The following is a 24,809-nucleotide window of genomic DNA, read 5'->3' as shown; positions in this document are numbered from 1 at the left end:
ATATTATACAGAGAGAATGGTGATCAACGAGAGATGGAAGACTCACATACACTCACATACTGTAAATAGTCTGTTACAAGTAAAAGTCATGTACTCAAGATTTTGTTGAGTAAATTACAAAAAGAATTGCCACCATGAAAATAAAATATTGGCATAAAAAATTAAAACGCAAAGTACAGTAGCCTACTTGTGTAAATGTACTGTACTTGCTTTTCACCACTGGAGTCAATAAAATGTACAGCATATTACCAACATACATCCAGATACACATGGACAGGACACATAATAATATAGCCTACAAACAGTCAAACAGAGTATATAGGCCTACTTTATGCACAGCATACACATATAGAAGACAAAATAGGAACCCTTTACACAGTCAAAGTATAATCAAGAAAGACTAATGAATGATAATGAGCTCATCAATAAACAAACATTGGAAGTCCGACGACCAGTGTTGCCAGATTTTGTCAGGTCTAAGAAAAGAAGCGACTAGGCTACATGAACACACTCACGCACACAGCCAAATTAGTATACACTAATAGTGTATACTATGTATTTTGTATAGTGTAACACTATACAACATGAAGATCAGTTTAAGCACTTTGAACCTATATACTGTACATCAGCTATTTGAAAATAGCAGATCTACAAACTCACAACACGTTAACTTACGATGCGACACGCTGTTGAGCTGCTATTTTAAAAAAAAATATTTTATGAGGGTCACTGGCACCAAATATTTTCAGATGGGAGTCCGTGGACAAATACATGTTAATATAGGGGGCCCTTGACATGAAAATATTTGAGAATCACTGGTTTGAAGAACATAAGCCCAAATGAGCAACAACACTTTGGAAACACGCCCCAAAATCCGCAACCAATATGTACAAGCGACATTACAGAAAATAATGCCCTAAGTCGCTCATATAACAAGCAGACTTGGCAATGCTGCCTAGGCCTTATTCTCATTTAGACCCAATGGGGAAAGTGTGTTTAGCTCGTTTATCCAACGTGCTTCTGCCTGTCCCAAATCTCCTCTCTGTACCTTTTCAATCGCCCAGAATCTAAGATCGTTTTCTGTATGGCCATGCTGGTCGAAGTGTTCTCCTAGAGTGTCAACCTTGCCTCTTATACTACTCTTATGGTTACTTATCCTGTCTTTTAATGCGGTAGAAGTTTTTCCTATGTACAATTTGGAACAAGGACATTGGATTGCATATATCACATTCGTTGTTTCACATGTTGTCAGGGTTTCCAGGCGGACAATCGTTTTGGTGTGAGGATTGGTGAATTCTTCCAGATCAGCAGATTGTCGGCAACAGGAGCAGTTCTTTCCACAGGGCTGGTGTCCTGCAGTACGTGGTCGGCTCCGTCTGAAAGCAACAGTAAGCTGTCTTTATTTAATGTGTTTATTTAATAAAGTTCCAACACATCCCAATGTTTGATTAAAACATTTTTGTATTCATTTGCCAATGGAGAATATTGCTGAAAAACTATCCATTTGATTAGCGTCTTTGTTTTGGTTGGAGTAAAGCATCTCTGTCAGAGTATAAAAACCCTCTTTAGCCTTTTATTATGTTTTATAGTAGATAAGAATTGCTACAATCCTGTCTATGAATCTGGCATGCATCTCCTGTGATTTGGTTATAATCAGATCTGCTGGAGCATAAACTAATACGCATTAATCTCTCAAGAACAGATTCCGATCTGCACTACTGAATCTGTCGGCAGGAGCATTCAGTACGTGTACATTGGGGATTAGTGGAATGAAAACATAAGCGCCCCACCGGAAGAGGAGGTTTGAGGGCGGGCCAAAGGACCAACATCCTGTTATCCATATTCTATTATGCAACAGGTCATTTCGATGATGCAATCTGATTGGTTGAAGTAGCCATCTAGCCGTGCAAACGAGCATGATAGAACGCCTAATCAAAACATGAAAATCAACTGTGCTGCTCTCCCAGAGCGGAAACAACTGCACGTTGCTAGCATAGCGATTTTCTTGGAATATTTTTGGTTTTGTGGCTACATCTCTTACTCTTACTCTGCGAATATCTTAGTTATGAAATTGAGTTGACATGTTCTTTTTTAAGGGTAAATGTTGTATAATCGCAATATTACACTCGAGGGTCATGCTTTACCTTCATTTCAGTCAGACAACTCTTAGAGTGAATTTAAAATATATATTTAGTGAGCATAATTGAGCATAGATATATGAAGATTGGCGTCAGGGCTCTGGCCCTATTCATTCCCTGTAACATTAACATTTTAGTTAAATTATAAACCAAATAGAATTACAGGGAATGAATAAGACCCCCCATGCAGGGGGATCTAGAAACAGAGCCTGTATACAGGTGGATGCTGGGGAGGAGGTGGGATTTGCAAAAACTTCATGAGCAGCAGGTTAGCAGCAAGCGAGGCAGGGAGACAGCAGCAGCAGCGGCCGCAGGCCCTGACTTGGAATCCCCAGGGGAAGCGGAAGAGAGTACACCAAATACACCTGGAGGCGGGACACTGAGGCGGAGCTGAAGAGACAGGGAATCAGCTGGCGGGAGGCAGAAATGATAGCCCAAACCCGTGTTGGATGGAGAAGAGTCGTAGATGGCCTATGCTCCACTGGGAGCGACGGGCCTAGGTAAGTAAGTAATGGGATTATCATATTCTAAACTCTTATAAGTAAATGAATGCATAACTTTATTAATGAACATGGCAAACAATATATAGAACAATGCTATCACATTGGCCTACGGCCTATATGCTAACAAGTTTGTAGCACAGCTGGAGCTGCTTAATTAGCAGTACTAGCCAGGCAGCCCCCCCGATGTGTGCCATCACTTTTACAAGGACAATTTACTGGTGCTCATCGTACTTTAATCCTCCTGCAGTCCTGATGAAGACAGAGTGAGATCGAAACATCTCAACCTCGTTTAAACTACCCAAATCCCTTTTTTTATCCAATGTCTTATCCGGTCTGATCCAGGAGCACCTTTTACTATTTTAACTTTACTGACTTGTGCGCAACCCGTGGCTTCTCGGGTGTCTCATTCTCTCTGCCTCCTGTAGCCCTCTTCAGTTTTTCATGGCACATCTTCACCTTTTCATATTCCTCAGTGACATCTGTAACAACATTTGTTTCACATTTATTTCACAACGGTATCCAAATTAATATATGTTGTAGAGTACATCAATTATACAATTTATATACACCACTGGGTGATTGATTTAGTAGTCCACAAATAAAATTTAATCTTTCTGTTACCCGGGACTGACTTGGCTGACTGAATGTTCTTGACAATGTCAATGGATGTCTGCATATCCTCTTGTAGTGTTTTCAACAATGTAGTCTGAAATGAAGATAAACCGTTCAGTGGCAGAATGAAATGTATGACAAGTGTATTATATCCAGATTTGTCAATAAATGTTCTTCAAGGAAACACACACGTGCGTGCACGCACACACACACACACACACACACACACACACACACACACACACACACACACACACACACACACACACACACACGCACACTCACACACACACACACACACACCTCATTCTTAAGAACAAATAAGTGGCAATATTAAATGTTTGTGCGTGCGTGCGTGTGTGTGTGTGTGTGTGTGTGTGTGTGTGTGTGTGTGTGTGTGTGTGTGTGTGTGTGTGTGTGTGTGCGTGCGTGTGTGTGTTTCCAACATTAATTTCTAGGCTTTTTATGCCTTTATTGATAGCAAAGGCCGTCGGGATACGGACTCGAATCCGCAACGTACTTGAGCATGTGAGCAGTTGGAATTTGGTCTTTAAGAGCAAGATGAGTGTTAACAAACCTTCAGACGCGCCATGCGCCCAAACATGTCTCTCTTAGCCTTTTCAAACATGGTAGATTTTGAAGCAGTGAGATGATCCTTCAGGTCCTGCTGCATTTTTTTCATCATGCCTTTTCCTTCGTGTCTTGCTGCTTCTACAGTACAACAAACAATTAAATTCAATTAGTCAGCCATTCTCAGTGAGGATATTACAAGATTCAAATGATTAATTGATCATTTCAATATTTTAATTTAATTTAATTTTCATAAATACTTAGATTATACTAGATTTGAATTTAATTTAACATGTAAGATTTGTGTAAAAATAAAACTCTAGAACAGTCTGGCAACGTTTTAGCTGGTAATATACTGGCATTGTATAGTGAAAACATGGCTTACTGTTATAAGCTGGCTGCATGGATTCCTGGATTGACTCTTCTAGACAGGAGTAGATGTTTTTCTTTTCTTCACGTATGAAATCGACAAGTTTTCTCTTTAATTTATCCTCCTGTTGAAGAAAAGAACACAAAAGCAAATTGAATACTCCAATTATAGAGAAGAATAACAACTCATCTACTCATTGAAATTTCCATCAGTTTCCATCAGATGAAGCATTATACATCTGCCTAGAACAATTGTTGTCATGGTAAATAAACAAACAAACAAATAAATCAATGAACAATTTTCAAACGGTGCCAATTGCCTAAACTGTAATCCTGGGCACTACTCTCCCTCTGCCAACCTGGGGAGGGCCCCGAACTGAGTTCATGCTGCCTTCAATGCATGAGGAGTGAGGGGAACAGAGTAGCATTCCGATGCAGAACCATTCCGACTACTTGGCTTCCGCGTATTGTTAGGGTTAGGGTTTGGGACATGGTTAGAGCGCGTCAGAATGGTGGTGCGTCAGAATAGCAGGCTTCGGAATACCGGGGAGTTTCCCCAGTAGGACGTGTGGAAGGAACACGTTATTTGAAGCAGTTCCTTTCCTCTCCATCAGGTGGCTGACTAGGGGCAGTATAGAGGGTAATAGTACCCTAGGGGGGACATGGGGGAGAAAATGCAAACTCCACACAGATGACGCGGAAGAGAGAATACAAGCCCAGTGCCCACAGCGTCCCTGGAGGGAATCAAACCCGGGACCTTCTAGCTGTGAGGCAACAGCGCTACCGACTGCACCAGCGTGCTCCCAAAGTTTGAGACTCACTAAACCCATCTAAATGAGGTGTAGTTATACCTCTGTCTTTAGAAATGTCATCTGCAATGCAACCTCCTTGTGCTTGTCACGCAGGCTCTTTGTCACAAGTGTGAATGTATTGATGGCCTTCCTGATGGGTCCAGCTTGATTCCTGAAATGTACAGTGGATCTGCATTGAGTTGAGGAAGCCCTTTTAGACACGCCCCCCCTAATTAACATTCTGGAAGACATGGTTGTGTGACTGTTGACAGTAGGTACTGTACTTACGGGAAGGTCTTGCAAAATGTTGGATCAATCTTTTCTCTCATGGAATTAGATAATTTCTCATTGAGATTAATTTTTCTTCCTTTTTTGCTTTTTGGTTTGTAAATGCCGTTGTTCTGAACTAAAGACTTCATTTGCTTATGATGTCCGCAGCCTTTTTTTCCTGTGGCACGCGCCAAGACTTTATCACACTTTTTTACTGACTCCGAAACCCCTTTATCGAGGCATTCGTTAAAAGCCGTATGACACTTTTCCATGGATTCATCAACTTTATTGATCCATTTCTGAAGACTTGTTTCCAGTTCTTTGCACACGTCTGCTTTGGAGTCCTGAAATCAAATTTGGCAATCAGAATATAAGTGAATCATAATACTGTAGACCAGTGTCACGTGTGTGTGTGTGTGTCTGTGCGTGCGTGCGTGTGTGTGTTTCCATGCTGTGAGGTTGACGTTTGTGTGTGTGTGTGTGTGTGTGTGTGTGTGTGTGTGTGTGTGTGTGTGTGTGTGTGTGTGTGTGTGTGTGTGTGTGTGTGTGTTTGTTTGCATGCTGTGAGGTTGACGTGTGTGTGTGTTGTTCATACCGTTCCTTGAGTTTTCGCCCCTTTCATCAGAGAAAGTATTCCATATGCTCCGTTGACATAACAATTAGTCTTTGAGTGACGGTCGCTGAGATATTCCAAAAATCGCTTAAGTTTGGGTATTTCTGGAAAATTGTTTATATACAGTAAAATGTTCAGTCTAAAATGTGTATTGTATAAATTGTTTTTTAAGATTTAAAATAAGGAATTTTCACACTGATGCAAATAGTTAATCCTAATTACTACATATTATTTGTAAATTGTAAAGTCTTGTCCTACCAGTGTCCTCTTCCTCCAGGTAGTCTGGCAGGTTGAACACAGTAGAGCTGACTGTGAACACGTGAAAAAAGTCACTGTCTTCGCTGAAATGATTCTGAAACAAATAATATAAAAAAATCACACCCGTGTGACTGTGAAGTGAGGGGCGCTAATATATTAAAGTCTAACTCATGTTGATTAGGTGATGTCATTTTTGTTACTTTTCTGACATTCCATATATGTTGATCTGACCTCATCAAACCCTGTACACTCAAGACACGCTCCAGGCCAGTACAGAATTAATTTCATATGTTGATCTGACCCCCCATGCCAAAGCACCAGCAGTCTGCCGTCACCCAGACGGATGCGTGCACACGACCTCGCTCGTCGCTTCTCGCCCTCAGGGCGTCTTACTGGTTATTATTATTATTATTATTATTATTATAGTACCAGCCTACTTGAGAACGATGCAACTTGGGAACCTAATAATACCCGTTGTCAAACTTGTCATAGCACCCGTTTTAAATATCTGTCTGTGTCCCTTTTGTGCCCATACTGTATGGAGATCTCTGTATCTATCTGTCTGCCTGTGCCCGAAGAGTGCAAACTGACTGTGAAAAGTGTAGTGGTTAAGTAATCAATTTGCAGGTGTGGGGTTGCCATGCTAATCAATTGGCTGAGGCAGAGGCTGGGAATTTCACAGGTGAGGGGACTTAGGCTGATTAGGCCCACTGGCAGAGCCTGAGCAGAGCCTTTTGTGGTGGTTCTGGAGAACCGTGGGTCCGACCGACTCGATACCGGGCATTGCAATCCCTGTGGGGGTGTGGAACGTGTGTGTCGAATGTGAAGTTGGTGGGGCGAACGGTTCTCAAGTTACGTGCATTACAACCGTACACACACGCACGACATACTTAGGTGACATTCACACCAGAATCCTGCTGCGTATTGTCAGAAAATGCGCTTCGTTTGGCAGGTGTGAAGGCTCATTCGAATCCTAATGCGCATCAAAGAAGCGCATTCTACTTCGACCAAAAACAGGGGTTTTGCTTCGCTTCCAATCGCACTTGATTTCGATTCGGTGCAGGTGGGAATGCAATCCACAGCAAATAAAGGAAATGAAGCAATGTGGCGGGTGAGGAGCTGAACACAGTTGGAGACAGAGAAGGCATATTTTACGCAGCGCAAAGATGTCCCGTTACCGTGGATAGACGTGGTCGAATGAGGAGACTGAAGCCCTGATCGAAATGAGGACGAGTACATTAATCAATTGCTTAAGGAAACACATAAAAACACTGCAGTGTAGCTTACAGAATATTCTGTCTGTCTGTCTGTGCGTGCCGTAAACATGGAGTGCTGTAACTGTGTGGGGACTGCGGAGTAGGGACTTTCATCTCGATAAACTTGTAAACATTTTGCGCTGCTGTCTGTTATATCAGTGCGCTCAGCGCTGTGCCTCCATGCCCAAAAGAACAATGCGTGGCTGCGTGCGTATAGAGAGAGAGAGAGAGAGAGAGAGAGAGAGAGAGAGAGAGCATGCGCGTTAGAGTATAATTTTATCACCATAGATTTCACTGTACTAGTTTATGAATGGAACACATTGATAAAGGTCCCCCTGCTGCGTTTCCAATTGCTGCGGATGACAGTGTGAAGGCAAACTGCAGCAAATTAAATATGCAAGAATCCCAACATCTCCGCCCATTTGCATCGAGTCTACCGAAGTATTAGGTGTAGCTGGGTCCCAATTCGTTATAATAGTGCACTTGGTGACAAGTTCTTGATTTTTGGCATGGTGTTAGGGATGGGCATAAGGTTTTCAATAACCATCGCAAACGAGTTAGGCTCGCCCCCTAGTGGTCCGTTTGCAATGAATCTAATATTAAATGGGCCAGTATATGGTTAAAAACCATAATAATGGATAAAAGAAAAAAAAACAATGGATTATATTAGTATTGGGTATGCTAAATAACATACTAAAAATGTAGGAAAAAATTACTTCTGGAAAGGCATAATTTTCAAGATTGCGTCCACAATAGCTGCAAAATGCCTATAAAGCTGGGATTTAATATGTAAAAAATCATATTAGTTTTAGATTTTTGGCATGATGTTAGGTATGGGCATCATGTTTTCAAAAACCATCGCAAACAAGTTGGGCTCGCCCCCTAGTGGTCTTTAGTTTTTGCAATGAATCCAATGCTGGCCTATAACAAAACAAAAAAACTCTTGTTGATTTTGGACGAATTGGGACCCAGCTAGTGGGAATGTGACCATAGAGACGTGGTGCATTTATAGTAGGATTTGCCTGCCTTTACATATCTGGGTTTGCCTCCTTCAACTAAGGTGTGTCAAAAAACAGAAATGGACCAGCTCACATCTTGTTCTATGCAGGTAGACCTGGTCCAAAATAAGACCTTCAATGTCTCACTGTAAAACGTACCTTGACGAACGACTGGTATTCTTCTTTAAATTCCTCCTGCAGAGTTTTCTTGACTTCTTCGTTGCTTTGCAATACACTTTTTTTTTTTTCCGGTTTTGACCTGGAAGGAAATGTGAAATTGTACTGGTTTATGTTATACCGGTAATACATTTTCACTGAAACCTATAACCTAATATGTTTTCGATAGGCAGACATTCTTAGCAAAGAATGTGGTACCCTCTCAGAAAGAAAGGAACAATCTTTCTGTCCCCCCCCCCCCCCCTTCCCCCTCACAAACTCACAAGTTTCCGCTTGAAGTGTCAAGAACATCTGATTTGGTGCAGATGAAACAGATGCTTTGACACTCTCCACCGTTTCCAATGAGGCTGATGGTTTCATCTAAAATCTTCCATGGTTTCGACTCTGAACCGGGTCGACATTTGTCACTCACAATCCACACAGCAGCACAATTTTGAACCAACTAGGAGAAATGAATTGAATAATCTTACATAGATAGATATTGTATATAGTTTTTCAATGTAATACATTCTCATGATATGATTTGCATTTATAATTTAAATTACCTTTTTCCACATTTCATCTCTGCTCTTGTTACGGTCTCCAGTTCCAGGAAGATCCACAAGTGCAACATGCTGAAGAAGTTCACTGGCATTTGGTACCTTAATGGTAACACACTTCACTAGTGGCCAATACTGGCTTCCTTTACTGTCACACCTTGTGTACCGTTCTATTTCTTTGGATAAATCTGAGGACTGCAACACACAATCAGGTGAATAAATGTATTAATTTATGTATTGAGTAGTAATTAATTCATTATTCATTATTTATTTTTTAAATTTTTATTTTAACAGTAAATAAATGCATATTTGGATTATGGAATATCTATCTACAATCTTAACACTTAACACTTTCCACTGGCGTTGAGGTCAACTTACCTTTTCACATTTAAGTAACTTAAGTTTTGATTTGAGAAATTCAGGTATACCAATTTCTCTAAACTTCTTCTCGGTCATGTAGTCATCAACTTCTACAGAGGCCTTAAAATCTTCTCCATACAGTGCCTTGAACTTTTTCTTAATATCATCACCGTCGTTTTTTCTGTTTTTGTCGTCAACACTGCTGTCGTCTGTGTTGTTGCTGTTGCTGTCGCTGTCGTCGCTATCGTCACTATCGCCATTGGCAGATATCATTTTTTTCAAATTCTCCAAATCATCTTTCCATTCCTAAATAAACGAGAGAGAGAGAGAGAGAGAGAGAGAGAGAGAGAGAAATCTATAAAATCCTTTACATACAGTAACAGTCGTGTTGCAACATTTTGTAACTTAAAAACTATAGTGGTGGTCAGTAACAAAGTAACCTATACATGGACTTAAAACATACACAGCATGGATTATTTGTGTTTTCTCATACTTTTACACTACATTTCAAAGACAAATATTCTTCTAAGAAAGGAAAAAGTAGGTCCTATACAATCACTTTCAAATATAGGGGAAATACTAGATCTACAATCTCACAACGAGTCACATTGTTAGAGCTCGTAGGTCTGCTATTTTCACTATTATTATGTTTTGCAATACAGAAATGTATTATTTTATGTACTTTGTATACTTTTGAATATACTTAAGCATTTTTAAAAGCAAGTACTCCAGTATTAGGAGTAGGCTATCTATACTTTGACTGGAGCACTGGGGTTGATATGCTTACCAATGCTTATAACATAATATCATATCATGCTTTATGTATAAGGAGTCAGGACATTTTTACCTCTGCTGGGATGAATTCGATCTCTGCTATGTAGTTGGAGTCTGTCATATTTGCCTGCACTTGAATCATGACTGAGGTACACGCTTTACCGCCGCTACCACCAGATGGCAGGAGATTCTTCTCACCGATAATGGCATTTATCAGAGAGCTTTTCCCAGCCCCTGTTTTACCAAAGACACCCACCAGCTCCGTTTTGCTGCTCTCCAAATCGTAGATTTTTCCCCTGTTGCGAAAATCACAAACTTTTAATTTAATGTAGGCCTACTGGTAATTTAAACAAAACATCTCTTTTTTCTTTAAACCTTAAAGTGAGTTTTCAGATGAACAATAACTTAAAGTATAGCCTACTACATTAGTTCCAACCCTTTGTTGTGGAAAGGAGTCATCAGTTGGAATACTAACATTAGAAATGCGTTGAGCTCTGTATCTGTATCCTGATCTTCAGCTTCTGTAAAGGAATCAAAACCTCCTTTTAACGTGTGTGTTTGTGGGGGAGGGGCATTTGCCATGACCCCATGCAAACATATAGTTTTACAAACTACTGTAAAAGGAGCTCAGGGTGGATAGTGGCAGCAGCAGAGGATGGCATCCCATAGCTTTGACCTCGTACCTCACTACGCCTCTCAGACATTATAAAATAATATAATACAAAAGGAACCTGAGACCTTGCTTGGCTTATTACTTTAATGCAACAGTTAATGTAATTAATGAAAGGAGATGGAGAGAGAGAGTTTCGAAGATAGGTTAGAGAGGTTCTGATTAGTTAAGTGAGAGGTCAAGATCACCTAGTGTGATTGGGTATTTTCTGTGTATTGGTCTTTGTGAATGGAGTTTTCATGTGCCCTATGTCCTGTATTCTTAATGTCACATTGAGAAAATATTATGGTCAATATAATCCTTTGAAATCTGGTGCTGGTTGACTCCTTTCATTGTGTGGTGTCAAAGTTTCTTCTTGGTTTTTCCTGCCGTAAGGTGATACTTGGCCGGGTCATACCAAGGTTAATTAAATAAGGTTAGGAAGCGAAGACCGTACGGTGGACTCCATGTTTCTCCATGGAAGGAAAGAAACATGCGCAATTGAGATCAGGAAGTTGTACATGCACAAATTTGGGCATGTACAACTTCCTGGTCTCAATTGTGCATGTTTCGCTTCCTAACCTTATTTAATTAACCTTGGGTCATACCAAATGGGACCCAGTGCCTCCCTGCTTGACACTCAGTATCAAAGGTTGGATTGGGGGTAAGTCCCTGCGACATACTAGCGTCATGTCCAGGGGGTGTACTTGTACATCAAGCTGCCTCACGCTACAGAAACAGGAGATAGGCTCCTGCTAGCCTGATTATCAGACTGTAGCTTTCTTGAACTGAGACTCAGTCCACTCAGAGAGTGGGCGGGGTCTTTGGGCTGGATCCAGGCTAGGCTCCTGCCCTATGGGCCTCATGGCTCGGCAAGGCTACTTACTACTTACTATGATTTTTATAAGGTTAACATTATAACATTAAAGAAAGTTTAATATTTACTTGGATAAAGGTTATTATTATGCTGGTATGATGGGTACAGTTTGAGTACTTTGAGTACTTTTTTTACATTCTTACAACGGGTCTCCTCCGGAGTCCCGGCTAAATTTATGTTCTCCTAATTCAAAGGTTATCTAAATGATTATCGCTCTACATGCCGAAATGGTCTTAGAGTATTACACTTTAATTACTTGCATTCTTTAAGCGGCGATGATGCCGGATCCTTCGACATTATTGTGTTGGGTTATTATTATTCATAATTAGTAATTATGTATTATTAAAAAATACATAACAGTGATAAAGAGGGCAAGAGCACCTAGTGTGACACAGATGACCAGGAAAAACAGGATTTGCGTGACGATTGGACACAATCTGTAGAAAACAATGTTTTGTAAAAATTGGCCTGCTGGTGGCACTATAATAGGCCATTGTGAGATGGGTGGAATTTCTTCCTCGGCCTGGTGGGAATGTGCGTGCAATGTTTCATGGCAATCGGACGCTGCATTCACCATTCATGATTTGAGGCATTTTGTTCAACATTTTGTACCACTATACTGCAACATTTTAGATGCCAATCTTAGCCAATCGGACAGATCTGCGTTGTTCACATGACTATAGAGATAATGTGTACCGATTTGCGTGATGTTTGGCCCAAATCTGTAGAAGTAATATTACAATATAAAATAAATGTTTAGCAAAGTTTCACGCTGATTGGTTCAGTTATAGGTAAAACGCAAATTGGAATATACTGCCAATGTACAATGGAACAGAGAAATGTCAGGATAGGTCACGGAGCTACAGAGGGGGGTTGGGGTGTGCTAATGTGCAGGGTCAAATTAAAACGTTGTGCACATTGAGAAATTTGGGCTCTTGTACACTGAAGTTAGAGAGCTATTTATCTGTTAGATCAGACTTGGCCATATTTACCCAGAATAGGGACATGTCCCCTGAGTTGTGCTAGTGTGGCAGTAAGATACTTCAATAACAAATAGGGTAGTTACAGTAAATCAGCCAATACATTTAGTGCATAATTAGATGAACAGAGATCCCAACTTTTGTGAGTAACTTTTAATATCGTATTGTTGAGACGATATGAGGGTCTTTCTTTACCTTGAACCTCAATATTACAGGTAGAGGAATCTGCCTGAATGAGAAAGGAAACACAGGTGTTAACTGAGCATTTCACATACACGTACATGCATATTGTATCCATATGTAAATGATGTAATATATATATGGTCATTATGTTTATTTGGGAATTTGACTAGATACCTGCACTGGCACTGCAGAAAGTACTCAACTGTACTTGAGTCAAAGTATCAACTACAGTACAAAGTTGAGTAAAAGCAAACTACTTGTGTACTTGTTTTAAAAACACTAAGTAACAAAATGATGTAACAATTATGTACTTTTACTTCCACTGTCTCCATTACATAAAATCTAATTGCGACCGAAGGCCACTCTTAGATCTCCATATATGGAGCTGACCTGTTCTGACATTCCATATGTTGATCTGACCTCATCAAACCCTGTACACTCAAGACAAGCTCCATATATGATTCAAGATTCAAGTTGATAGGAATTTGTCTTGGTTCATACTCAACATATACAGACGAGACAACCAAGGACAATACAATACATATGGCCAGTGCACGTGACCTCGCCCCGCCCCTTGCTTCTCGCCCATTATGGCGAGGTCGCTTCTCGCCCTCAGGCGTCTTACTGGTAGTGTAATAGTGTAATAAGTGTACAGTAATAGTGTAATAACTAATTAGTGTAATAGTGAAATAAGTGTAATAGCCGACTGTCCCAAATTTGGCACATACTGTAGCTACAATATTATATCTATTGTTGTGCTAAATTCAAATTGAGTATCTCAACTTAATATAGCATCTCATTGATGGCAGAAATACAAGGATTTTTTTATCATTCGAAATTAATTCCGTCCAAAAGGGGTTAAATGTCATTCTTATTGGCTAGCAGGCTAACATGGCCGCTTTCGCTTATCATTTCAGGGCCAGGGACAGTTAGCCTAACTGCTGCTTTGCCTGGACTGATTCCACCGCTGACCAACAGCTCTTGTTCTGGGCTTCTTTTAATGATTATATTCTGATGTGTGAAGGCCCTATAGGTGGCGTAGTTGGCTGCTCTCAATTATACCGCCCTGTTACACATGGTTTATTTATTTTATAAAATATCTAACATATGATTAAGGCAATGTCTGTCTGCATGTTTGCATGTTTGTCTGAGGCAATGTCACTTGGCTGCACCAAAGGCTCTGAATTTGCACACAGACATTGCCTATGCAGGGGATAACGATGCCCCATTTCCAATTTAAGATCATTTACAGTTAAGCTGTCAAAGACACCCTCCTATTGTATCCCCCCTATAAAGGTTACGGTACCTGTTGGTGGGGTAGATCGTCACTGAGATCAGTGAGTTCCAGGCTAATGTCAGGATGACAAGATTTGATGTGTCCTCGCATATATGAAGTGCTGCTTGTTGCCGGTCGAGGAATTATTTTGTCACACCACCGACAAATAGTTTGTGTACAATCAACCTTGCCATCTATTATCGGATGACCAAAATATTTCCACACTTGTGATTTCCTTTTGAATTGGGGATCTGCAATCTCAGGTTTACTCTTCATCAAACTGCAAAACAAACACATACAGTACATACTGCTAATTTAATTGAACAGAACAGAACAAAAAAGTTTTTTTCTTTAACACTAGCATGACTGAAGTAAAATGAGACACAAGTAGCATGTGCTTAAATTCATATTTAGAAAATGTTTCAGATGTCAAACATTTCTGAGATGATAGAATGGTGATAGATGATGATGGTCATGGAAGGGGAACATTCTGAAAGCTTCATGGGCAAAGATAATAAACTTCAAAATCTCAAAAACGGTCAAAATGACCTCTCAGACATGCTAGTAGAAAAGTGAGTTTTCATTGTGAGACAGATGAACAATAACTTAAAGTAGTATACTACATTAGTTCAAAACCTTTGTTGTGGAAAGGAATCATTAGTTGGAGTCGGCCTACTCACTTTATTAATGTGTTGAGATCTGTATCCTGGGGACTGAGTTTCTTGTAAACAGCATTCATGATGTCTTTCACCTCAGCTAATTCAGCTTCTGTAAAGGAATCAAAACCTTAGCTGTGCAGCAGCAGTCGTGGAAAGTAACTAAGTAAATGTACTCAAGTACAGTACTTAAGTACAAGTAAATGTTTCAATTTCCTTTAACTGTACTAAAGTGTGTGTGTGTGGGTGGGGGGGGGGGGGAAATAGTTTTACAAACTGTAAAGGGAGCTCAAGATGGATAATGGTAGCAGAGGATGGCATCACATAGTGCCTCACTACGCCTTTCAGTCAGACATTATAAAATACAAGCTAACCTGAGACCTCGCGTATAGCTTATTGCTTTAAAGATGGAGTGCCGTGATTTTTTTCCCACCCTAAGACATGATCATTTGCAGGTATTATTATTATATAAGGTTCTGAGAGTTGTTAAAGGGCCACTTCACCCCTTTTGCAACCAGAGCTTATTTTGTTTGGGAGACAATAAACACTTTCCTGGGGTTTTTATGTGGGTAAAATGAGTTTATATTTTAGTATTTCAAAGTGTGACACTGATCTCACTTCCTTCCTGGACTACATGTTTCCATAGACGGCTCTGGGGTGTGTGTCTCTGTTAACGGCAAAACTTTCCCGAGATTCCTTGCGAAGCATAGCGGAAGCAAAGTGGAAGGTAACGGAAGGGGACGTTTGGTAGGCCATTCAGAGGCAATGTAAACGTTTGTTTTCTGATGCCAATAAAGGTATCTTGGATTGAATTGTCCCGGAAAAGACGTTCTGTGATTGGCCAGTAGACGCACCGTGCCTTCATCACTTCCGCTTGACTTCCTGCCTTCAATGGAGACATGTTGCTCCAATGAACTGCAGCGGCCAATGAGGCATCTATTTTTTTTTTTATATCTATGGTTGTCTCAGAAAAGCGTTATTCTCCACATGATCCAAGAATTTGGTTACTGGGTGACGTTACGTTGATCAACACAAATTATAATAAAGAGTATTTTGTGTTACTCGCCAGTACAGCTGCGAAGTTTATCATCTTGGTTAATTGGAAATCTGAAAACTCACCTTCACAGAGACACTGGCTGAATGAGCTTTCATCATACTGTACTACTGAAAAGATACTGTACAATGTAAGGAGAAAGCCTGCTACTTTTGAAAAGATATGGGGTAGGTTCTTTGAGGTTCTACCGTCAATATCTCCTCTGGGTTGATTTTGTTTTAGTTTTATTTATATTGTTATTTTTATTTATTTATCCGAGTTGTTGTCAAGTGATGTTGTGTACAATACAGAGTAATGAGAGCTGTGTAGTTTACCTTTCTGGGGTTGGGGTGGGGGGTGGGTGGGGGGGTTTGTTTTTTGTGTTTTTTTGTGTTTTTTTTGTCTTTTTCTTTTGAGTTTGTCTTGTCTTGTTTAAAAAAAAAGGAAATCATGATTCTGTAATTCATTGTTTTGAATAATGATGATGTCTGCATTATCAATAAATAAACCTTTAAAAAAAAGAAAAGCGTTATTCATAGTATGGATTTTTGGTGGTGAGGTGACCACCGAAACTACAATATGACGTCACTGAGCCGCGGTGAAGAGCAAACCACTGCCACCACCCCAGCCTTTCTCTCTGTTTTTACTCACCACCGCTCAACGTTATTTCAGCTCCGGTGGTCACCTCACCACCGAAAATCCAGACTATGAATAGACAGCCCTCCCCCTCTCCACAAGGTGGGGTGAGTGCACCAAAGCATAACGGCAATGTAGTAATTCAGCAATCCAGTCAAACCCAGGTGAAACTAGTAGTTAAATCAGCCAATAATTTTAGTGCATAATTAGAAGAACAGCACTCCAACTTCTGTGAGTATTTAATGTTGTATATTGTTGAGAAGATATGAGGGTCTTTCTTTACCTTGAACTTCAGATGAATCTGCCTGAATGTGAAAGTAAACATAGGTGTTAACTGAGCATTTCACAAATGCATCGTATAATATTGTATCAATATGTATATATTTGTTCATTATGTTTATTTGGGAATTTGACTATAGATACCACTGGCAATGCAGACGTCGATGGTTCCCAGATGTCCATCTTGAGCCGTTAAAATCAGACCTGTCTGAAGTGAGTGGTGCAACAGCGTCCCCTGTTGGTACCCTAAACATACAGACATACAGACAACAAAACAAACATACAGGATAGCACTCATTAGCAGTGGTGGACAAAGTACTCAACAGTAGTATTTAAGTCAAGGTATAGATAATATTACTCAACTGCAAAGTGTAAAAACACTAAGTAACAAAATGATAACAATCTCATAACATCTCAGAGGGTACGATTAAACGTAATGCTTAAGATAAAGAACTTTGGAAAAGAAGCCAGTTCATCAGTGCCCACTTTGTGAAAATGCCCTGTTTTCAGTGCCCACTTATTGTTGCGAACAAAGGTCGCAGATAACTATGAAACATTGCGTTTTTGTCACCTAACCCACAATCCCTGTCACTCTGTCACGACACTCGCAATTCCCGTCACTCACCCCAGGCAAGCCCCCGGGTCATCGTGACATCACGTGACATCAGCCCCCTGGTCACACCAGGCAAGCCCCCAGGTGCCCAGGTCATCGTGATGAATCCATAGTTAACTGCGACCTTTGCGGCAACCACAGTGGTTATCATGAGACTGTCACAATATGATCATATATTGGCATTCCCAAATATGGGCTTAATATTGATCACAGTCAGGGATCTCCATATATGGGCATAACTTTAGATAATGTAGAAGAATTGTTATTTTGATCGTTTGCCTGTTATCTCCTATGATACCACATCAATACAGCATGGGAAATGTAGACACAATCTTATCCAACAACGACAAAATATTCTTTAGTTTTGGGTCTGAGAGGCTAAATCTCATCAAATGGTGGTCAGCGGCTCAAATGCCAAAAAATATAATGGGCCTTGAAATATGAAAATGGTTGAAAACCACTGTTCTAGAATGAAGTTAAACTACAGCAATTGGTACTACCACAATTCCATTACATTGTTCCCTCTAGTTCTGCAGATTCATACGGAATGCTGTAATTAATTTTGTTTAATGGTATTTTCATTCTTAAATTCCATTCTCAGGGGTTTTGATTTAAAGAAGTTAACATTTAAACGCAAACTAAAACAAACCTGTTAAGTTTTTCGTACCATATTTTCACGGCTTTAAAATGGTCTTAATGTTATAATTTGAAAAAAAAATATAATTGTCCAGTGCTGCACTGTGCTGTGTATCGTGTTCTGTGGAATAGTCTTACAACACGCCTACTTAGGTGTGCATGCTTTTTTCTACGGGGCCCACAGAAGTTCACTTCATCTAGAATAGGGCTACTTTTGTGCAGGGACATGTACTGTAATTTATGCCCTCTCAATTCAAATATAAAAGGAGAAATAAATCAAGGTGATTTATTTGCATGAAGTTATACAGTTGTAAAAAACAGGTAGTGTAGTATGCTATCTCAATTCAAATATAAAAGGAGAAGGGGAAAACTAGAAATAAATCAAGGTGATTCATTTATTTGCATGAAGTTATACATACAGTTGTAAAAAAAAAACGGGTAGTGTAGGCCAGTGTTTCCCAACCTTTTTTGTCCCAGGGCACACTTTTCATAGCCTAAAAATCTCGGGGCACACCTAGATATACGGGGGTGTGCATGTGTGTGTGTGTGTGTATATATATATATATATATATAATATATATTATATATTTACTATATATATAGTAAAACGTCTTTGATACCAAACACATTATACTTTTGACAGAGTAAAACTTCTTTGAACCCAATATACTTTTAAAAACACACATGACACATCTGTCTGACACATTTAACCTTTTTTATATTTTTTATTTGAAGCTAGATCTATAGCTTCTTCATTAAAACTTCATTAAAAAACATGTAATTAATTGGAGGCTTTGTGATTAATTAATCTCAATTAATCACATTCGCATATCAATAGGCCTATTTGACCTGAGCAGTGAGCTTTTTTTTCAAATGGATTTGGATATGAGTGAATCAATGAATAGTGACTACATAAGCATAGGCAATAAAACAAGTAGTAATAATAATAGTGATAATAATATTATTTATATAATGCTTCTCTGAGTACTTAAAGACACGTTTCAATGAGAACATGAGAAAACAAATAAAAACAACTTTATTAGAGAAAAACTAAGACTATGGAATAAAATAAATGAAAGTGGGTTTGAATTTATAGGTGGTGGCATGTCTGAGTTTTGGGAAGTGCATCGTTTTGACAGGTCTGCCTGCTGTGGAGTGTGGACAGTGAAACCCTGACCATTAAACACGGGCAGACGAAACGATACAGTTAGCCCCATATGTGCCCTCTCCCTACGCTCATTCTGTAGCTCGGAGCTACAGAATGAGCGTAGGGAGAGGGCACATATGGGGCTACGATTGATTGATTGATTGATTGAAGAATTTATTAACAGTTTGCAGAATTACAGTACATTTCAAGCACAAACTCAATACAAAGGCTGTTAACTGTGAGTGGACGACCCAATTAAGCATTACACTTGTTTCCAACAGGGTCCACCATGTTCAAATCATCAAAACATTTAGAGACGTACAAATAGACACTTCTATAGACAGAACAGGAATTCATCAAAAAAGAATTCATCAAAAAGGAGGTAAAAAGGGAAAAGAAATATATACAGTGAGGGGAAAAAAGGGGGGGGGGCGGGGGGGGGGGGGATTCAGATTTTACGGGGGCCAGTTTCGAATTGCAGCCATCCGTAGGTGCCCTTTGAGAGCGGTTTTGAAGGAGTCAAGGGATTCGCATGTCTTAATGACAGTTGGTAGGGCGTTCCACATTTTGGTGGCATAGGAGCGAAAAGAATTTAGTCCCTTGTTTGTGCCGAATCTGGGTTGTACATGGTTCGTTGCACTCCCTCTGGTGTTGTGGGTGTGGACTTCGTTAACATTAAGGAAGTATCTAGACAGGTACATGGGTATCTTGGTGGTGTATCGAATCTTGTGGACCAGACCCATTGCAAGATGCTGTACTCTGTCGTCGACCCTAAGCCATTCCAGCCTGTCGAAGTGGGCAGGGGTGAGGTGGGTTCGGGGGGCTAGATCAAGTAGGAGCCTGACCAGTTTGTTTTGGGAAGTCTGGAGCCTGGTTTTAAGGGCCTTTGAGGTGCTGTGGTACCAGGAGGTGCATGCATAGTCAAAGAAACCCTGTACAAGGGCTCCTGTTAAGGTCTTCAAGGTGTTTTTGTTGACCAGTGAGGAGATCCTGTAGAGGAATCTTGTTCTATGGTTGACTTTTTTGATTACGTTGGTGGCCATTTTATCACCGGAAAGATTAGCCTCCAGGATGGAACCTAGGTAGGTAATTTCATCTTTACGTGTGATAACATTGTCACCCACTCTAACCAAGAAGCCATTTGCCTTGCTGAGATTACTAATAGAGCCAAAGAGAATGGATTCAGTTTTTCCCAGGTGTAAAGATAGTTTGTTATCAGCGAGCCAGGTGCAGATTCTACCGAGTTCAGAGCTGAGGGCATTTTCAACCTGCAGTTTGTCCCTGTCCGAGACCAGCAGTGCTGAGTCATCTGCGAACAGGAACAAGTTGCAGTCACAGGCTGAAGTCATGTCGTTTACATATATTAGGAACAGTAGAGGCCCTAGTATGCTTCCTTGTGGAACGCCACAGCTCACTGGGAGGGGGGGGGACAGTGTTCCGTTCACTTCCACCATCTGTTCTCTCCCCTCCAGGTAGGATTGCATCCAGCTCACTGATGTGCTATCGAAACCAATTGCTTTTAGCTTGTTAACCAGTATGGAGTGGTTCACGGTGTCAAAAGCCTTTTGGAGGTCCAGCATGACCATGCCGCAGTATTTGCCAGCGTCCACCTCTTGTTTGATGTGGTCGCTCAAATAGAGGAGGCATGTGTCAGTGGAGTGGGATGTTCTGAAGCCAGATTGGAACTCGTACAATAATTTATTAGTGGCAAGATACTTTTCAACCTGTTCATAGACTATTTTTTCCATCACTTTCGAGATGGAACTAAGAATAGAAATAGGGCGGTAGTTGCCGGGGTCTAATTTACTCCCTTTCTTGTGCAAGGGGGTTACTTTGGCCAGTTTGAAATCTTGGGGGACCTGTCCCTGTTTGATGGAGAGGTTTACTATGTGGGTGATGATTGGAGCTATAGAGATGGCTGAGTCTCTGAGAAATTTGGAGGGAATGTTGTCATGGCCTGTGGCCTTGTGGGGTTGGAGGGCACTCAGTTTCTTAATTACCTCATCAGTTGTTACCATAACTAGTTTAAAATCGTCTTTACAAACACCTAGGTTTTTGTAGAAGGTTGTAATGTGCTCTACACCAAAGAGCCCAGAGTGGGAGGGCAGTTTGTTAACCAGTTGTTGATATGTTTGTAAAGAAGATATTCAAGTAGTTGGCCACATCAAGGTTGTCAGTGATGAGAGTGTTGTCAGATTTGATGTTTATGTTCGAAAATCTGGTTTTTAGTTTCTGACCATAGCTTAGTTGATTGTTTAGTAGCTTCCAGAGCTCATGAGGATTGTTTTTGTTTTCCTGAGCTTTATCATTAATGAAGTTACTTTTAGCTGATTTGGTCATGGCAGTTACACTGTTTCGTAGTTTGATTCGTTGTGTATTTAGGTTGTTCAAACGAGCTTGGCGAACACTGTCGAAGCGCTTGGCTAGCTTTGACTTGCATTTTAGAACTTCAGAGCATTTTTTGTCTCTGGCTTTCATTGCAGCCAGTATGTCCGAATTCATCCATGGTTCCGAGCGGGTTTTGCCCCTGGTGGTTCTCAAAGGAGCCATGTTGTTCAGTACTGATGTAAATTTGGTTTTGAAGCCAAGCCAAGCTTCTTCGACATGTGTGCTTTTAAGCTCATCGGACCAATCCAGACTCTCCAATACTTGGTTAAAGACCTCACTAGAGTAGGTTTTGAGGTCCCTTGATATGACTGTTTTGTGGCAGCCGGTCTTAAGTTTTTGTATTTTGCGGGTACAGAATATCATAAAATGATCACTAAGCCCACATACAATAACCCCTTTCTTGGAGATTCTGGATTTGTCCGAGGACAGAATGAGATCAATGACAGTTTGAGTAGAATCACACACTCTAGTGGGTTGGGTAATTAGCTGACTGACACTATGTAGATCACAGAACTTACTGAATGACTTAAACACAGGTGCTTCCTTTCGTTGCATGTCTGTATTGTAGTCGCCAATCAGGATTTTCTCTACACATTCCTCCTCAGCTAAGCACCCCTCAAGTATATCATAGAACCCATGTTGGTCAGGCGGTCTGTAGACGGTGCCCACTAATACTGATTTAGCTTTTTTGAAAATTAATTCAACCCACGATACAGTCTATCGTTGCGTGTAAACGCAGCAGCGAGTGTCTGCCCGTGTAAACGCAGCAGCGAGTGTGAGGGGTTGGTGAACGGATGGAAAGTACATAGTGTTATTAAGGAGGACTCATTCTAACTCCTAACTATATGGAAGTTAACCTAACGTTAGCTCAGAGTTGTAGGAGCCTAGGAGGGGTACACAGTGTGTGCTGCTGTGCTATCCCGACCTGCGTAGCCGGACCGGGGCTGCTGCTCTAACAGCTCTGTTGACAGCTATTGTACGGTACGCCGCTGTTTATACACACAGCAATGCAGTTTGGGCTGCATTCTGATTGGTCAGAGGTGTTGCAGTTCGCCTGCGAATGTCTGCAAAATTCGACACCGGAGCGAAAAAATAAAGAGCGAAAACTGTCGCATTTTCGCACATTCGCCACTGATGTGGAAGCTTGCATTGACTTCAATTGGTTTTTAAAAAAGGCGAATTATTCGCACGAATAATTTAGTAGGCCTACAATGAAAGGCAATACTCAGGGGTAGGCCTACAAATTAGCCTAATAATTAGAATGGCATATTTTAATGATTACAAGTATACATATCCCGAAATGAATAAGAACAGCAAATGAATATGAATAAAAGAAATACGAGCCTGTTATTTCATGAATTAAATACATTAATTCGCTCCGTAGCAGTTTGTTCGGGCGCTCCCCGAAAGACGGTAGAGTCAGTTGATGCTGCTGTATAATAATATCTGTATGTGAATAATATCTAGAAATAGTACATTTTACCGTTCTTGGAGCATAAGAAGTTGAAAGAAGAGTGGTGGACACTCTTGCATCAGAGTGTGTGAATCATGGATGCGCGTGGGAGTTCATCTGAGGATGTGCTTGCTCAAACTAAAAACAATCTGGGTAAGGCTTCCTTCCTATAGGGAGATAGAGGGAGGGCATACATGAGACAGAGGGAGGGCCATACTCCTGCTTTGTTCAAACATTTTCATGTATTGTGGCCACGGACCTTTTGTGCCCATAATTGAAGATTTGTGTTACAACAAAATGTTTAAAAAAACCTATTCATTTTACAATTAAAAAAAATCTAAAACTTTCGTGGTCGCCAAATTATGAGCATGCTCCCGGGGGCTAAACCCAAAACAAGCTCGCCAAAAAGGGCTTTTTATGACACACATGACTCACTCATGCTTTGTAAATAATTAATGCCATATTTGCACCGACATTGCACAACATTATGCAAAAGATTTTATTGATGATCTCACAAAAGATAAGTGCTTCAAGCACTAGCACAATGCTTGAATACCGGTCCGGTATGTTTTTTGTTTGTCTTTCTTTATGCACACAGTTACACCAATACCTGCATATATGCACAGCGTACACATATACTGTACAAGACAATAGGAACCCTTTACACAGTCAAAGGATAATCAAGAAAGACTAATGATAATGATCTCATCAATAAACAAACATTGGAAGTCCATGGACCAGTGTTGCCAGATCTTTCAAGAGAAATAAACGGTCAGGTCTATGAAAACAAGCGACTAGGCCACATGAACACACTCACGATGTGACACGCTGTGAGCTGCTATTTAAAAGAAATAAATAGCAAAAAACGACACAAATCTTTTATGAGGGTCCCTGGCACCAAATATTTTAAGATGGGAGTCTGTGGACAAATACATATTAATATAGGGGGCCCTTGACATGAAAATGTTTGAGAATCACTGGTTTAAAGAACGGTAACAAGACAACTCACCCCTAAAGCCACTTTTGGTGAGTTGTCCAGACAACTCACCCCTAAACGTGAAGACATCTCACCCCTGCTTTTTTAGGGGTGAGATGTCTTCACTTTCCGGGGTGAGATGTCTTCACTTTTGGCCACTTTCGGGGTGAGATGTCTTCACGTTTAGGGGTGAGTTGTCAGGACAACTCACCAAAAGTCTGACTGAATATGTAGCCTTTGAGCTATACTTTACTGAATATTTCACAAGAATATAACACAAGAGTCAAATGTACGGTCAAATGTAATGTAGTTTATTTAAATATAGAAACATTGTAAACAAAGTTCAAACAGCAGTTTGTACAAAAAATATAAAAAAAAGGTAAACATCAAAAGTTTAGAAAAACATCAGTTTGTACAAAAAAATATAGAAAAAAGTTAAGTATAGAAAAAATGGAGATCTTAAATTGTTGAAAATGTCTTTAAACAAAAGATCACCATGAATTCAAGGCGTGTGTGTGTGTGTGTGTGTGTGTGTGTGTGTGTGTGTGTGTGTGTGTGTGTGTGTGTGTGTGTGTGTGTGTGTGTGTGTGTGTGTGTGTGTGTGTGTGTGTGTGCAAACTTCTGAAGAAATGTGAACTGAACCCCTCTCAATTTGGTTACTCCAAGATGGCTGTCACTTTTCTCACATGCTAATGTAACTAGCAGTAGCAAGATCATTGTCCGAAAGTTCGCTTCGTTTGGCAGGTGTGAAGGCTCATTCGAATCCTAATGCGCAGCAAAGAACCGCATTCTACTCCTC

The 24,809-nt window shown here is 40.4% G+C and overlaps 1 protein-coding gene across 3 annotated transcripts; it reads right to left on the bottom strand.

Moving 5' to 3' along the window:
- Nucleotides 1-716: 716 nt before the first annotated feature.
- LOC306913591 (nuclear GTPase SLIP-GC-like) lies at nucleotides 717-23,194 on the bottom strand. Of its 3 annotated transcripts, XM_079490351.1 has the most exons (21): nucleotides 23,065-23,194; nucleotides 16,942-17,043; nucleotides 16,802-16,823; nucleotides 14,874-14,961; nucleotides 14,224-14,473; nucleotides 12,930-12,963; nucleotides 10,704-10,749; nucleotides 10,302-10,524; nucleotides 9,473-9,760; nucleotides 9,101-9,289; nucleotides 8,819-8,997; nucleotides 8,538-8,637; nucleotides 6,125-6,218; nucleotides 5,849-5,970; nucleotides 5,272-5,597; nucleotides 5,044-5,155; nucleotides 4,209-4,317; nucleotides 3,831-3,964; nucleotides 3,263-3,347; nucleotides 3,015-3,120; nucleotides 717-1,376 (listed from the first exon to the last, which is right to left on the bottom strand). In XM_079490351.1, exons 2-21 carry the CDS (start codon nucleotides 16,978-16,980, stop codon nucleotides 956-958), a joined length of 2,967 nt encoding a protein of 988 aa, XP_079346477.1. In that variant the 5' UTR covers nucleotides 16,981-17,043; nucleotides 23,065-23,194; the 3' UTR covers nucleotides 717-955. The 3 variants fall into 3 exon arrangements, with proteins under 3 accessions (XP_079346477.1, XP_079346479.1, XP_079346478.1); XM_079490352.1 differs by lacking the exon at nucleotides 717-1,376 and having other exon boundaries at nucleotides 2,596-3,120; XM_079490353.1 differs by lacking the exons at nucleotides 5,044-5,155; nucleotides 5,272-5,597.
- Between the last annotated feature and the right edge of the window lie 1,615 nt (nucleotides 23,195-24,809).

Source organism: Electrona antarctica (assembly GCF_951216825.1).
Source record: "Electrona antarctica genome assembly, chromosome: 20".
Taxonomy (NCBI): Eukaryota; Metazoa; Chordata; class Actinopteri; order Myctophiformes; family Myctophidae; genus Electrona; species Electrona antarctica.
Note: the sequence above shows the minus strand (reverse complement) of the source record. Positions and strands in the feature narration are given on the sequence as shown.